The sequence below is a fragment of the Phyllobates terribilis genome, unplaced genomic scaffold (genome assembly GCF_046119375.1).
Source record: "Phyllobates terribilis strain yellow unplaced genomic scaffold, ASM4611937v1 Scaffold_13__5_contigs__length_258822181, whole genome shotgun sequence".
NCBI lineage: Eukaryota > Metazoa > Chordata > Amphibia > Anura > Dendrobatidae > Phyllobates > Phyllobates terribilis.
The window spans coordinates 211,192,971-211,208,359 of NW_027362773.1; the positions used below are offsets into that span (position 1 = coordinate 211,192,971).

The 15,389-nt window shown below is 46.2% G+C and overlaps 2 protein-coding genes across 3 annotated transcripts in view; one reads left to right on the top strand and one right to left on the bottom strand.

The window, feature by feature from the left end:
* ZNF276 (zinc finger protein 276) overlaps positions 1 to 7,586 on the top strand; it is a 55,888-nt gene extending 48,302 nt beyond the window's left edge. The window contains exon 11 of the mRNA XM_073659210.1: positions 6,936 to 7,586. Within this exon, the coding sequence (XP_073515311.1) occupies positions 6,936 to 7,206 (271 nt within the window). The 3' untranslated portion in view covers positions 7,207 to 7,586. The remainder of the gene's footprint in view (positions 1 to 6,935) is intronic.
* Positions 5,696 to 15,389, bottom strand: part of FANCA (FA complementation group A) — a 38,367-nt gene continuing 28,673 nt past the window's right edge. Inside the window, exons 27-43 of one of the 2 annotated variants that reach the window (XM_073659209.1) lie at positions 14,842 to 14,938; positions 14,337 to 14,522; positions 14,162 to 14,235; positions 13,765 to 13,893; positions 13,603 to 13,675; positions 13,216 to 13,370; positions 12,943 to 13,051; positions 12,805 to 12,864; positions 12,611 to 12,715; positions 12,207 to 12,319; positions 11,994 to 12,129; positions 11,803 to 11,859; positions 11,607 to 11,715; positions 11,337 to 11,403; positions 11,144 to 11,264; positions 10,850 to 10,951; positions 5,696 to 8,008 (exon numbers count right to left, since the gene is read on the bottom strand). In XM_073659209.1, coding sequence (XP_073515310.1) covers positions 7,901 to 8,008; positions 10,850 to 10,951; positions 11,144 to 11,264; positions 11,337 to 11,403; positions 11,607 to 11,715; positions 11,803 to 11,859; positions 11,994 to 12,129; positions 12,207 to 12,319; positions 12,611 to 12,715; positions 12,805 to 12,864; positions 12,943 to 13,051; positions 13,216 to 13,370; positions 13,603 to 13,675; positions 13,765 to 13,893; positions 14,162 to 14,235; positions 14,337 to 14,522; positions 14,842 to 14,938 — 1,801 coding nt within the window. In that variant the 3' untranslated portion in view covers positions 5,696 to 7,900. Of the gene's footprint in view, positions 8,009 to 10,849; positions 10,952 to 11,038; positions 11,265 to 11,336; positions 11,404 to 11,606; positions 11,716 to 11,802; positions 11,860 to 11,993; positions 12,130 to 12,206; positions 12,320 to 12,610; positions 12,716 to 12,804; positions 12,865 to 12,942; positions 13,052 to 13,215; positions 13,371 to 13,602; positions 13,676 to 13,764; positions 13,894 to 14,161; positions 14,236 to 14,336; positions 14,523 to 14,841; positions 14,939 to 15,389 lie in introns of those variants that run through there. The other variant, XR_012252850.1, reaches the window with a different exon arrangement.

Consider the following 15,389-nt stretch of genomic DNA (forward strand, 5'->3'; position numbering starts at 1 on the left):
CGCCCGCATAGCCCCAATAAAAGCGTCCACGCGGCCCGAAAGCGAAGCAGAGCGACCCTGCCGATCCTCTTCATCAGAATCGGAGATCTCACCAGCAGAGTCTGTCGGTGATTCCGAAGCCTCCAACGCACTGCGCGGAGGAGACAGCGCCACCACAGGCCTGTGGCGCTTCTTGCCTCGTGACGTCGGTTGGGACTTAGCTGATACCCAATGACCCAGAAGGTCAGACAGACTGTCAATGGAGCGAGTGAGCGCCTCCACTTTAACATCACTGAGACCCCCGACCGGTGTCGAACCTGAGGCCGTCGAAGACCCCGGCGTATCAGATGCGCGTGACAGATCCTGAAGCGGACCGGGAGAGAGGTCCGCGCCTGGTCCCTGAACCGACATGCCCTCACACAGTTCCCTATGATGGGTACAGTAACCGAGGATGTGTGATTCCGCTATCACAGCCTGTTCCTCAAAAAATCACCAAGCACTGAAGGGTTAAAGCTTACCCTTAGAGGGAGAAGAGCTACCCCAGCTGCCTGCAGAGCAAAAGTTAACCTAACAGAAAGGGTTAACTGCCCTGATGAGGCCAGACCCCGTTCAGAAGGGGTTAATGCTGCTGACCACGCAATACACCTTTGCCTTAAAAGGACAGAGGTGTGCGAGTCCCAGAGCCTCCTCAGCAGAGAGGTAGCAGCGCCAGATATAGCACACCCTGTCTGCCTTAACGGTCCAGCAGTAAGGTGCTCTGCGCTGCAATAGTGAGAAAAAAGAATCTTCTGCCTTAAAAGGCAGAAGTGACTCACCAGCTGGCCGCCGTGACTGCTCTTTCCGATTCTGGTGGTGTAGAGAGCAGGGAGCAGGAGGCGCTGCACGTGTAATGGACGCCGGCAGAAAGACCCGGAAGAAGAAGGGGCTGTGTCAGCTCCAGCGCACGCTTTCCGGGCGCTTCCTGCCTGAGGCTAGGAAGACAGGCAGCAGAGAGGCGCGAAGCCACGCCCCCCGCCGCCGCATACTAACGGAGCCCGCGGCTCCCCCGTCCCTGCTCCCCTGCTAACACAAACGCTGTATGCAGTGGGGATATCTCCTGCAAGGACAAAACAGCAGTCAACACTTGTACAGTAACAGCGGCTGCAGCCGCTGAAGCACTCAGACTTGAAAGCACTTACCCAGCTGAGCGCCACAGGGACCCCCAGGGATGTGTGGCGCCGTGGCCCTTTGCTCCCCCCCACGGCGGAGCGCGCAGGGACCCCACAGAAGCGGTGTGCGTCTCCGCCCTGTATCCCCCGGGGCCGGCAGGCTTCTGCGGGGACTTCCTTAGGGGGTATGCAGATCTGCCAGGGGAGGGTCAGGGGTCCCAGCAGCGCCAAGACCCCCTGAGACCTCTAGACCACGGGGGGGTCCAGGTCTCCGGAAATGATAAAATAAAAAAAAATCTTTCTGAGGAGCTGCAAAGGCAGCGACTATCCTCTGCGACCTCAAATTTTAGACTGAAGGACATGGGAGTAGGAGGAGCCTAAGCTGGAGGGGCCGGTCGTCACTTTTTCTAATCTGAGGTGAACTATCCTGTGGGGCTCTGCCTACCCAGTACACTAATAATGGATCTGTGTCTCCCTTCCTTCCCTTCTGCTGCTGAAAGTATCCCAGCGTTACCTGCAGGGCTGTGGAGTCGGTAAGCCACAGTTGCGACTCCGACTCCTGGATTTTATCAGGTTCCGACTCCGGCTCGGACTCCGACTCCTTCATAAATGGCCAATTCGTAACAATAAATTTACTGTTGTAAAATATTAACATCTTGCTTATTCAGTTTCTCACCATCATATAAGTAATCAGACCACTTAGAGCAAAAACTATATTTATTAGAATACAATTAGAATATAGCAAATAACTTTTATAAACTCTTGTAAGTAAATATGCAATAAACACTGTTATGCAGTTAATAAGAAGAAATCTATAAATTTGTCCTCAGAAAAAGTATTACCTCTGTCAGATCCTCCTTCATGGATGCCCTCAAATCTGATCTAATTATTTTGAGAGCAGAGAACAACCTCTCTACACTAACTTGGGTTGGTGGCAAAGCAGTAACCACTCGGGCAACATCTCTGACAATGTCAGGATACAGAGGAATCGCTTGTTGCACTGTTATTTTTGATGAACGGTCAAATTTCTCAATTTCCTTTAGTGCACATGAAAAATTCTGCTGAAATGTACTGGCTGTGTTCTTTGATGGGGATGACTCTTCTTCTATGCGGGAACGCTTTGCACGGTCCTTGTGATCCAAATATTTTTCGAAATTAAATTCTTCATCAGTTGATGATGAGGGTGAAGATGTGGCAGGACGACCAAATTCTTCTTGTTCCTCCTGACTGTTCTGCAACCCTTTCATCCTTACTGCTATTTCAAACAGAGCTTCTTTTCCTTTAGTTAGCTGTTGATCATCTAGAAGAATCCGATGCATTGGGTCTACATAAACAGCTGCCAAAAGAATGGTATTTTGTAATAGTAGCTCCTCTTTCCGTTTCATTGATGTAGCAATGCCACTTGCAATTAACCCTCCTCTTTGGGACAGGCGAAACATCAGGTTCTTCCACTCCTTTAAGAAAATACCTGGAGTTAAGTCCTCTGCTTGTCATTTTTTAATCACTGTAAATGGGTGCTCTAGCAATTTTTCCAGCTCAGTCACCTGATTCCACTGACTTTCATTTAGCGTCAGTTGAGGGTTAGCCATGTCTACAAGAAAGGTTTTCAGTTCAACCAAGCGCTGAATCATTAAGTAAGTACTGCCCCATCGTGTGGCTTGATCAATAATTGCCCCTTTTCCAGCACGTCTCTTCAAAATTGAGTCAACTTTAGGGGTTCTGGCAACAGTAGCCAATTTTCTCCCCTTGCCAATCAGTGCAGCAGCATGTCCTTCTTGCAGACTGTCTCTTATAGCCAGCTGTAGCGTATGTACAACACAGCGCATGTGATGAATGAAAGAACGTATTGACACAGTTTCAACAAGATCATCTAAACTATCATGTTGTTGTTCATCTGAAGCAACTTCAGTTTGCTCCTCAGTTACAATACTGTGTTCCTCTATTTCAAACATTTCTGTGTCTGTGGACCCAGAATGTTCTTCCAGCTGCTGGTCACCATCATTACTCTCATTCATTAGCTTAATAGTACTTATCATATTTGAAGCATTGAACTTGCTCTTTTTTAAGTTCATAGTCTTGCAGAACCTTTTCCACCAAGACCTGGAGAAACTCACTGGTGTGATGAGCTTTGGTGTCTTTTACTGCCAATGTCTTGGTAACTATTTCATTTTTGTCACAAACAAATCGGACATTGATGGCAAAATAGTTCACTCTGTGACGTGTGCTGGCATCCATTTTAAGAAACAGAAAGCGTCCCTTGAGAGTTTTTTTAAGTTCTTCCTTTTGTTTAAAAGCTTCTTCGATTACTAATTTTCTAATACTCTCTCTCTCCAGAGAAACACCAAGCTTGCGGGCCATTTCCCCATTCAGACACATAAAAGCTGGTCGTGAAAATGAAATAGGCACACTATCCTTTACAACAAGCTTTATGATCTGTTTTTTTAAATGTATCTACTGTCATTGTCACAGTAACTTTGTCACGGACAAAATATCTTGCAACTGATGGCTGCAAAGTTCTCTGCTCCTTTGTTTGGCTGGAAGAGCTGGGCACTGGTTCATTGGTTTGGATGCAGTCTTTCTCATCCACTGCTTTCAGTACTTCTGGATGAAAGCGCTGTAAATGTCTCTTTAGATTAGAAGCTCTGGTAGGAGCATTTTTATCTTTGCCTGAATATGCACTGATCTTGGCTTCATAGCATTTGTTTTCGTCTGGATCATTTGTCATACACTGACAGACAATGTTTTTCTATCTTGAGTGATGGTGAAATGTTCAAATACAGCCGATTTAATGTGACGCTTCTTTGACATTCTCAGGTTTTTAATTCTGCATTCACAATCCAAATGACAATTGTTTTTCCTAAAAACAATTGTACAACATTATTGCCAGGTCGTACAACTCATATAGTGGTCAGTAATACTGTTATTCCTCATGTACTCACAGTTAACTGATGCAAAGTTTGTTGAAAGGATAAATACTTCTTACAGTCTTCCTCTTCTGAGTAGCAGCTGTGAGATGCTTGGAAGACGCACACCTAGTAAACATCTAGTCTAGAGGAGGAGCATTACTACTAAGAATTTGCAACACTTTCACTTTCAGTTTCATACATTGTAAGTAGGGGGGTTGGGGCAGCATGAGGTTAACCAAATATAAGATTAGATAAGGGCAGTCGAGAACAGTGACACACAAGAAGTAAGAAATGTCTCTATCTCCAGCAGAACTGCTTATCATTGTTCATAGTTTGATAGAACATATATATTTGAGTAACATTTATAAAATTCATATGAAAGTTCAATTATGAAATATTAATACATTTTTTTTTAAAGCTGGAGTCGGAGTCAGTACATTTCTACCGACTCCAACCAAAACTAACTCCGACTCCACAGCCCTGGTTACCTGAGAATACAGTCACTTTACTTACTAAACCAGAGAGTATGTATGTATGTATGGGGGGGTGTGTGTGTGTGTGTGTGTGTGTGTGTGTGTGTGTGTGTGTGTGTGTGTGTGTGTGTGTGTGTGTGTGTGTGTGTGTGTGTGTGTATGGGTATGCGGCCATATCTATGAGGCTGTGTGTGTGTGTATATGGGGCTGTGTATTTATGTATACGGTTGTGTGTTTGCGGCTGTATGTATATATGTATCTATGTGGCTGTATGTATGTATCTATGTGGTTGTGTGTATGTAGACAAAAACTGTGTCTGGTGGTGTCAGTGTTCTGCTTGAAGAATGAGGCTACGTATGTGGCTGTGTGTGTACGTGGCTGTGCATATGTATGTATGTGGCTGGTCCTGGGGGGCGGTAAATGACAGCCAGTTTGTAGGGGGGAGTAGATGCGCACACAGTGCACCTCAAAAGATGGGAGAGTAATGGAGGGTGGCAGTGGGATTTGGGTGAAGGAGCAGTTATCTGATAGGAGGAAACCTACTCCTCCACCATGCTTACCAATGGGGAGGGGTGTGTGAGAAAGATGGAATCCACCGTGCGAAAGTGCAGCTGGGGAGGCCGTGTCAGAGGGGGTGAGCCAGGTTTCAGTGATGCTGAGGAAGGAAAGTTTGTTAGTAATGAAAAGATCATGGATGTAGGAAAGTTTGTTGAAGACGGAGCGAGCGTTCCATAGAGCTCCTGTTAGTGGGACTGGGGAAGTGGGGGCTGGACGGATGGGTATAAGGTTAGAAGGGTTGCGAGAGTTTGTGACAGATCATGGATAGGAGGCGGAAGTGACTGGGGGATGTGCTGAGGAGGGCCAGGATTTGGAGAGATATCGCCAGCAGGCAAAAGGAGCAGGGAAAGTGTTAGGCTGCGTGCCCACGTTGCGGATTACAAGCGTTTTTGATGCGGATTTTCCACAGCGTAAACGCTTGTAAAACGCTTGTTAATCCGCATCCCATGGTCCCCAATGAGAATCCGCAAGTTCTATACCCATGCTGCGGATTTTTCTGCAGCGTTTATGCTGCGTTCAAAAATCCGCAGCATGTTCATTAATTTTGCGTTTCCGCATGCGGAATTGCCTTATTCAATGCATGAAAAAAACGCAAAGCAATTCCGCATGTCGAAAACACGTGAAAAACGCGCGATAAACGCGTGCGGAATTCCGCATGCGTTTTTCCGGGAGAGGACATGCGGAAACGTAGCAGAAATTTTCTGCTTCATTTACGCAACGTAGGCACATAGCCTTAGCAGGTGGGAGAAGGAGAGGCCATGAGGTGGCTGTCTATGTGTGGAGACACAGGAGTGAATTTTGAGGAATAATCCTGAGGAAGAGGTGAGATGAATGGGGAGGATGGAGGGAGAGATGAAGAGTTCCTTGCTAGGTGTAGGGATTAGGGGAGAGAGTGAAAACAAACAGGAACATTGTTTACTTTGCCTTGGGATCCTGTTTCAATTCAGGATTAATTCAATGCCACACTTGTATGATACACACTGCCAGACGTCACCAGACTTAGACTTCACAATATCTATGCTAGCAAATGCATTCACGTGTTAAGGAGAGGGGAGACGCCTCCAACCCAGGTTTATCAGATAATTACAAATTGGGCCAGATGCAGGATATAACACAAGCAAAGTAAAATAGGCTGGTCATAAAGAAGAGAAAGGTGTTGAACAGGGGGTCCTGCTGTGGTCAGCTAACAAACATACCAGGTTAGTGCAGACAGGAATGGCAAGATAGATCACACATGTATGTATGTATGTATGTGGCTGTATGTATGGGTTTCTGTAGGAGTGGATGGGTCTGTCTGGCTTTGTGCATGTCTGTTTATATATAAGTATATGGCTGTGTGTAACTGATATGTATAGGTGTCAGTGTTGGCTGGGGTGTGTATGGGTGGGTGACTGTCTGCGTATGGGTATCTGTCTGTCTGGGTGGGTGTTTCACTTTTTGTATTGAGGAACTTAAATAAATTAACTTTTTGATGATATTCTAATTTAGTGAGATGCATCTGTATATGCAGTTTAGTATACTATGAATCCATTCCTCCGCTTGCTGTCTGTGAATGACTTACAATATACACAGTAAATGTTCACAGACTTTCTGATGCTGTGTAATATTTCATTGTTCTCTTTCTCATTGTCACTACAACTTCTGCATCCTCGTCCATCTGTCCCCTAATGAATGTGTATCAGCCAGCAGGGGGCGTACAGATGTGACGGCAGGGTCACGGGATTTAATCTGGGCCGGGGAGCTGTGGACACAGGATGGAAGTTGATTCTGGATCCAGACTCTGCAGATTTGCTTTATTTTCCATGCGTTGCATCATGTGTCTATTTCCTCTCTTTATGCCGTGGGCTAACGCTAGTATTTTCTTATCGCAGATGTGAAGTGTGCGGTTTCCAATGCCGGCAGAGGGCGTCTCTGAAATACCATATGACCAAGCATAAGGCTGAGGCAGACCTGGAATTTGCATGTGACCAGTGTGGGAAACGCTTTGAGAAGGCCCATAACCTTAATGTCCACATGTCCATGGTTCATCCGCTCACCCAGAGCCCTGCAAAGCCCCCGGATACTGAACCAGACGCCCCTTCAGGAACCATGGAAGGACAAGCAATGAAACCAGAAGTTGCGCAGCAGCAGCTCCCCAGCTGAGGAAACAGAGAAGCTGTGCAGCTGCAGCCACTGCCCATCTGAAGAAACGCAGAAGCTGTGCAGAGGTCGTACATTTTTATATTACTTTTTAGGTTTTCTGCACAGATCTGTGAGTGCAGACAGTATTTACAAAGTGGCACAGAGCCCGGTGACGGGTACCAGACTTTTTTTGGTCTGTCCAAAGCACTGTGACGAGGGTCAGGCTGGTGTCACGCTCCCTGTGGCTCTCCTGACCCCAGATAACCACAGGACAGTGTGAATTGTGGCCTAACCCTGTACAATGCACAGGTCACTGCAGAGCAGTGTGTCCTCCCCTCTAGTGAGCATAAATAAACCCCGAATAACTTATAACAGAAAGATTTTGAATAAATTATTTACAAGATTTGATGGATCAGTGATGATATTGCAGCACAAACAGAAAATTTCACTTCCCACGTTGCAGATTTTTCAGCATTACTTGTCATTTCTTTATGGAAATCTCCAATCTCTAGGGATTTTTCGGCTAGTCAGGGGTCATGAATGGTAACAATCACTTAGGACCACCGAATATGTTCATGATTTCCTACAATATGACATCTCTGTGGAAATGAACAGGGCATATCTGGTTGTTCCCAACAGCTTCATACTACTTTTAGGTGGGTGCGGGACCTTACCATGGATAAAGCGAAAATAAAATAGTCACAAAGTTCACTGACTAGAAGAGATTGGGCTGATCAAACATGTCTTCATCTTGGGATGGCTGTAGGATATTTCTCAGCAGGGCAGCGAGTTCGGGGTCATTCTCCTCCCAGGAATCCGCAATCTGCAGATTAGACGACAATGACTAGATTACAATCCTAGTGATGACGTATCGTGCGGTATAGCATTTATGAAGGGTTACAAACAGGTTTGCTTCTTTCTTCAGACCATTCTAAAGGCCCCGTCACACTAAGCGATGCAGCAGCGATCCCGACAACGATACGACCTGTCAGGGATCGTTGCTGCATCGCTAATACATCGCTGGTGAGCTGTCAAACAGGCAGGCTCACCAGCGATGAGGGGAGCAGCGATATCGTGGAAAGAATCGTTCCACGATGTCCTGCTCCAGTTACCAGCCTGCTGCAAGCAAGAGCAGGCTGGTAACTATGGTAAACATCGGGTTACTAAGTGCGCGTGTGCCCCTAGTAACCCGCTGTTTACTATGGATACCACTCTGCTACAGTGCGCGGGAGCCTCCGAGCACCGTAGCAGAGTGGTATCCATGGTAAACAGCGGGTTACTAAGTGCGCGCGTGCCCCTAGTAACCCGCTGTTTACCATAGTTACCAGCCAGATCGTTGGTCCCGCTGGTCACACACAGCGATGTGTGCTGGCCAGCGGGAGAGCAACGACCAAAAAAAGGTCCAGGACACTTTGCAGCGATCAGCGACCTCACAGCAGGGGCCTGATCGTTGCAAAGTGTCACACACAGCGACATCGCTGGTGAGTCACCAAAACCGTGACTCAGCAGCGATATCGCTATGTGAGACGGGGGCTTAAGAGTTGCAATTTGATTCCATTTAGCCAAATGTGGATAAGCTGCAAAACCAATTTTTAGCCCCACATACGTGCATATAAATAAATATATATATATATATATATATATATATATATATATATATATATATATATATATATATATATATATATATATATATATATATATATATATATTTATTATATCAAAATGTTCTCAAAGATTGACAACCTCTTTAATAAAAACGTAATTTACTTTAAGCATTCCGCAGCAGCAAAAACGCTGCAGAAACGCTTAAAAAACGCTTGGTAGAAGGCCTGCCATGTCCCCCAATGATAATCCGCATGTGCTGTGCACATGCTGCGGAAATTTCCGCTGCGGATTATCATTGCGGAAAAAAACGCAACACTACCAATGATTTTGCGGAAGTGCTGCTTTTTCGCCGCCATTGACTTGCATTAGACCGCATGGATTATGCATCACTGTATATGTAGATGCGCATTCCATGCGTTCCAATGTGCGGATGGCACCCGGGTCTGGAGAGGACAGGAGACTCTCCTCCGGACCCGGGTACCATAGAACCTGTAAAAAAAAGAATAAAATAAATATTATACTTACCTACTGATGGCCCCCGCTGCGCTCGTCCTCCCTTGCCGGCAGATCGTGATGGACTGAAGGACCTGGGCTGACGTCATAGTCATGTGACGGCAGGTCCTTCAGTGTACCGCGAGCTGCCGGCAGCCAGGACGGAGCGAAGCAAGACTGCGGGTGCCATCGGAAGGCAAGTATAGATTTATTTTTTTTATTTTTAAACATTCTTTAAGGTCACAGTATATAAATCTGTGCCGATTGCATGGATTTATATAGTGTGACCAAGTTGACAAGCACTTTCCAAGTGATGCTAAAATCGCTTGGAAAGCGCTTGTCAACCCGCATGCGGAAATGCAAGTGAAGAACGCTTCACATCCTCATGTCCCTGGCAGGAAAAACGCATGTACAATCCGCATGCGTTTTTTTCTGCCAGGGAGATGCAGAAACGCTCAGGAAAAAATCCAGAGCATTTCTGCATCGTGGGCACATAGCCTAATTGTGACATGCACAGATGGCCAATTTCAGACCACCTCTTGTAATGCCAGTATTCAAGGCAGATAGGATCAGGGACGACCTCTCAGATAAAGTAACTGAGAAGAGGCTTTGTCACAACAGGAAAAACTAAAGACAAAAGCAAAATACACTAAGACCTAAAAGTAAATGGATAAATCGCACAGTGCATAAAAATAATGATACTAAGGCTATAATAATGATACTACTAAGGGTTTAGTCTCTCTGCCCTTATCCATATGTATGTCACTTGACAAATGGTAAGGTTTTCATATTAAAGTTAGAATTGTCCCATAAGGGTTGCCGTGACGTGCTGGGATAGCTTTTACATTATTTTGATCAAAATTTGTTAACTAAATACCCATTATTTTTTATCATTTTTATGCACTGTCCGATTTATCCATTTACTTCTAGGTATTAGTGTATTTTGCTTTTGTCTTTGTTTTTTTCTGTCTAATGGCCTTATGTGAACATGCATTTACATTTTGCATGCACATCAATTTACGTTTCAGTTCACACTCCCAGGTTTTTTCTTTGTCTCAACAGGGACCCCAAGAGGAGGCTGGAAATAGCCAGTGGTGCAAATATTAGAATTAGTCCAGATTCACACATGCAGGTATGGACTGGCCGCCTTGGCATATATGGGACACTTGTGTTTTGACTGGGTGATCGGCGGCCGGTCCATATTCAGATTGAAACCAACCGTAAAGTATGTTAATTATTCTCAAAATATTGCCGACGAACAAGCCCTTAAAGCGACACCTCTACCCTGGCATTAAGGAGTGACTATACATTTGTCAGGTATCTTCATCCTATCTGTCTCCTCCTCTGAGTCCAGCCTTCCTTTATCCAAGATGGCAGACAATGGTAAGCCTGAACCACTCTCTCTGTGCCATGGAGGAGTGGTATAACATGCCACCTCGGCGGACATTATGGATCGGAGCACTGAGATGCTCAGGAAGGGCTCCAGACGGGGTGACGATACCTGACAAGTGTTTTGGATGTGATACTGGTAAGATGGCGGCTAGAGCCATTAGTTAGATCCTACCTGGGTAAGATGGCCTCTGAACACACGGCCAGGCGACGGGCACTTCTGTACACAATTCAGCAGGAACTGACGGCCGCGGCTGAAGACATCATTGATATCAACCTGAATACAGATTTAGAGTTGGTGCAAATCGATTTGCAGGATCCAGTTCATTGGCCGCTGCTTGGAGCCCTGAGAAAAGCCTCCTACCTCTCGGCATCCTTGGCTCTTCTTGTGATGCCACCAGGTACGAGGTAGATCTCAGTTCTCCTGCACGGCAAAGTGGCAGGATCCTGAGACTCTCGTTTACTGTACCTGATCCAGGAGTGGATTTCCATCTACAAAGAGCTGGAGGAATCTGTCGTACAGGTCCAGCGTCAAGCACACAAAGTCCTGCTGCAACACCGTCCTCTCCACGGGAAGACAAGGAGCCAAACTGTAACCAGAAGCGGAAACATAAGACGTCTGTGATATGGAGAATACCACCTCCTCCTGCCAGAGAACGCACCTGAAGAAGGCCAGAGGAAGCAGGTCACGGAGGGCGTCCGGGGCCGACTGGTGCAGAAGGGTCACATCTGAAAGAGTGGTCGATCTTGTAATACGGCACTGATACGCTGGAGGCTGCACATGCTCTATTCTTTGTCTATGTATATAAATTTCTAGACCCCAATTGAAAAATCAGTAGAATGGTTGTATAATGACTGCAAGATCCGGAGCCCTCCATGAAGATGTAGGTTTGGGGGGTCCAGGAGACCTCACAAGGTCATGGTCTACTCACGTTCTTCCTTCATGGGCTGAAATGCCGTCACCCAGTTACCCCCATTTTCTTCCAGACAATGGATAGTAGACAGACAGTTTTCTTGCGCCTTTTTAGGTCTTTCTCCTTCCTATCAGAACATAAGAAAAATGCAATTATACAGGTTTTCAGTTCCATTCATACATATGAAAATGATGGTAAAATATCAGTGCATCACCTCCAGTAACACAGGGATGAGGTCCAGCACGGAAAGAAACAGCAGAGAATCCAACGTCTGCAAGAAAAAAGAAGATTTAGGTGTCATCTATAGCACCTGACCTATGCGCTAAAGCAGTGCCGCAGCAGCTGAATCTTCCTACCCGGAAACCTCATTTATTTTCAGTATAACCATCATTACGTTCTTATCACCTGAACGTGTTTTCTGCTAAATAACTGTAAAATTCCTTCCAGCCCCATTTTTTTCCTTCTGCTGGTGAAATGCAGAACTGCAGCTGATAACCAGGAGGTGTCGGTGAGGGGCAGGGAGGGGCGATGTGCGAGGCATCTGAAGAGCAAGAGACGAAGGATTAGTGTTTAGGGTGCCGGGACCCCCAGTGACGGAGATGACAACCCGTCACTTACCGATCCATGTCGCTCTGTATTTCCCTCAGCACCTCAATCTGTTTCGGCAGGTTCCCTTTGTGCAGACGGTGCCACTGACTCTCAATGGCAGGTGCCAGTCTCGGCCACCAAAGCTGCAGGAAAAAGAAAAAAAAAAAAACACACATAATGGATTCATTTAAAGGGGTTGTCTAATCTTTTTCATTGCCTCCCATCTTCCAATTTGCTGGGGGACGATGAGCTCCTGAAGATTGACATGGCACGGTCGCACCACTTGCTTGAACTGAGCGCTCTGCCATCCAGACAATCTAAGAGCGGCGCTAGCAAGCTCAATAGCAAACTTGCCACCGCTGATAGACAGCAGAAGTGGTCGGTAAGCTGGGCGTCGAACAGTAAACTATGGAATTAAAAAAGCACAGACATACTGCAGCGGATGTCAGGATGAGCGGACATCGGTCACGAGCGGCACGGAGTATACAATCTACTGCGTCACTCGGATTCTCACACTTCGCAGCGGCCCCGAGCAAACCCTGCAAAACAGCAAACAAGTAACCTGCAGCCTCCAGGAATAAAGAACATCTGTTAATAACAAGACAATGATTTATAAACTCTCCCTTACCCTGAAAAAGTGAGCAGTGACGTCGTACGGCAGAGCGCAGCCTCGCCGACCAATGTTTTTCTGTAACGAGATGGTATTTTATGTCCTGTAGGTAAAATCCGTGTGTGTGCGGATAGATGAAGGGCATTATTATCTCACCAATTCCTTGTTGATGAATTTGAAGACGTCTTCACAGTCTAGACGAGCGTTTCCCCTCTCCAAGGATGATGTGCCGATCAGGAACGTAGGCGGGAGTCCCAGGAGGATCCTAAAAGCATCAGTAATCTGGCATGGCGACTATGCATACGCGAACACTGCGCCGCTATAACATGCAAGCACCGCTATAGCATGCGAGCATGTGTACGTATGTAACCCACAGGATCATTATCGGGCATGAGGATAGACTACTGCCCATTAATGATCGACGCCTACCTGGTGAACATGGCTAGGTCTCCATGTCTTCTCAGCTGGGTACTTGTCCTGCTGTCTGAAGATACTTCTAACTTTCGATGGAAGATGTTGAAAAGGAAATTCGTCTGTTGGAGATTACCCGAGTGTGACTGCGTGAGCAAATCGCAGACCAACTCCTGTACGATGCCGAGGAAAGACGACATTAATTTCCACGGTGAGGCAATAAGCAGAGGTATAGACAGGGTTACAATATTAAAGGGCTTCTCCACTTTGGAAATAGCATGTTTCACATATGATCAAACTGGACCAATCCCGGATATTCCTGACTGACGCCATGTCTGCAGGACGTATTACAGACGGCTAATGTGGTTTGGATGGCATAAGTCCAATACGGCATGAAGAACCTACCTGTAAGCGACACAGGATATCGCCCGTCCCTGTGCGAGGGTGAGGCGGCCGATGGCCTGCACTAGATTCGGATCTACAAGAAAATACCACAATGGATCAGAGTCTTATAAAAAAATATATACTGATCATCATACGATAGGATGAATACGGGACAGATCTCACCTGCAGCCAAATTCTAGCAGCGCATCCACCATTATGGAACATGCAACCTCCAAATCATTTCCACAGCCGCCTTTTGTGGAAGATTCTGGGAGAAAGCAGCAATGCAGAGCCCAGCGTTGGTATTCGTGTCTGCAGAGAATGCACGAGAGAAGGCCGAGATGATATAGGATGGGAGAAATAATGCAGATTTGTGTAAAAAAACGTGTGTGCCAACTTCTTGCATCAAAATCTGCAACAAAATCCAGTCGCTGCAGATTATCTGAAGTCTCGGTGCAATGATTTTGGAATAATCCACAGGGAAATCCTGACAAAAAATGTGTTGCGGATTTCCTGCAGAGATTTTACACAGTAAATCCAGTGTGTGGATAATCATCTGTGTCTGTGGGCATAGACTTACCTGTCAGCATCACATAAAGGATCCTGATGTGATCCCAGCTCCATCTCCCACTGCAGCCAACCTCTGAAAGACAACTATAAAATGGGACGTGGTTACTGTGACATTTTTGGCCACCATTACAGCTCACCGGGGATCGTCAGTGGCATAAATTATAAGTGTCCATGAGAATACAGACCTGGAAAGTCTGCTCTGTCAGCAGTTTCTGGAAGTGACTCTGGTGCCATAGCCTGACCGCCGCTTCCTTCCAGCCCGCCGAAGGAAAAAGCATTGATCGGCACAGCGTCGGGGTCTCCTCCTCGTCTTCCTCCATTGACCCTTCTTCTCTGGCTTCCAGTACAAGCCTGGGCAAGAGATGCTGAAGCTGTGAGCAGGGGAAGAATAGAAAAAAAGACATTTCTTAGAAAGAAAGCAGATTTTAGAGACTCAATTTCAGTTGTGTTACAGAGAATTAATCTACTGCTGCAGAATCACAACTTCTGAATTATTACAGCCGGAAATTACCGTGCAAAACTGATGAATACAAAGAGCCCGGACTCGGCCCCGTGCCCTGCACCGGCCCACACGGAGGCTGCTGAAATCAATGGCCGCACCCTGCAGCCAAAACTGCCACACTAGACACAAGCCATCCTGTATGTACAATCGCTCAAAGCCTTCATCTGCAGCCAACGTTACCAAATTACCTTACGCATGAATAATGAGGGGATGCAGTCCAGCGAGACCCCCGGAGAGAGGAAAGAGAACCGACAGCAAGAATAGGAGACTGCTGCTGTGCAGAACCTGAAACGACAGACCCTGCGGATGAACAACCTGTGGCTCCAACTACTAGTATGCCCTGTACTGCCCCAGTATGGCCACAGGTGGTACAGCATTGTGCTGTACAGGAGGGGGAGGAGGTGAGCTGTGACATCACCTATTGCGATTGGTGGATCCTGTGTTATCTACTGTATATAGAGGTGTTATCAGTCATTGTACAGGAGGAGGAGGTGAGCTGTGAGGTCGCCTATTGTGAATGGTGGATCTGGTGTTATCAGATGTGTAAAATGAAACAAAAAGACATTTTTTTAACATTTAACACAAAAACCTGTTTCACACAGTAGGTCATTTTCTGATTATACTTTCCCATTAAAAAGCACAGGATCTGAGAATCAGATAAGCCATTTAATGGGTTAATCCTACTGCCGCATCAGAAGGTGAGCAGGGCAGGCGACGTCCTGTCCATACCTGACGG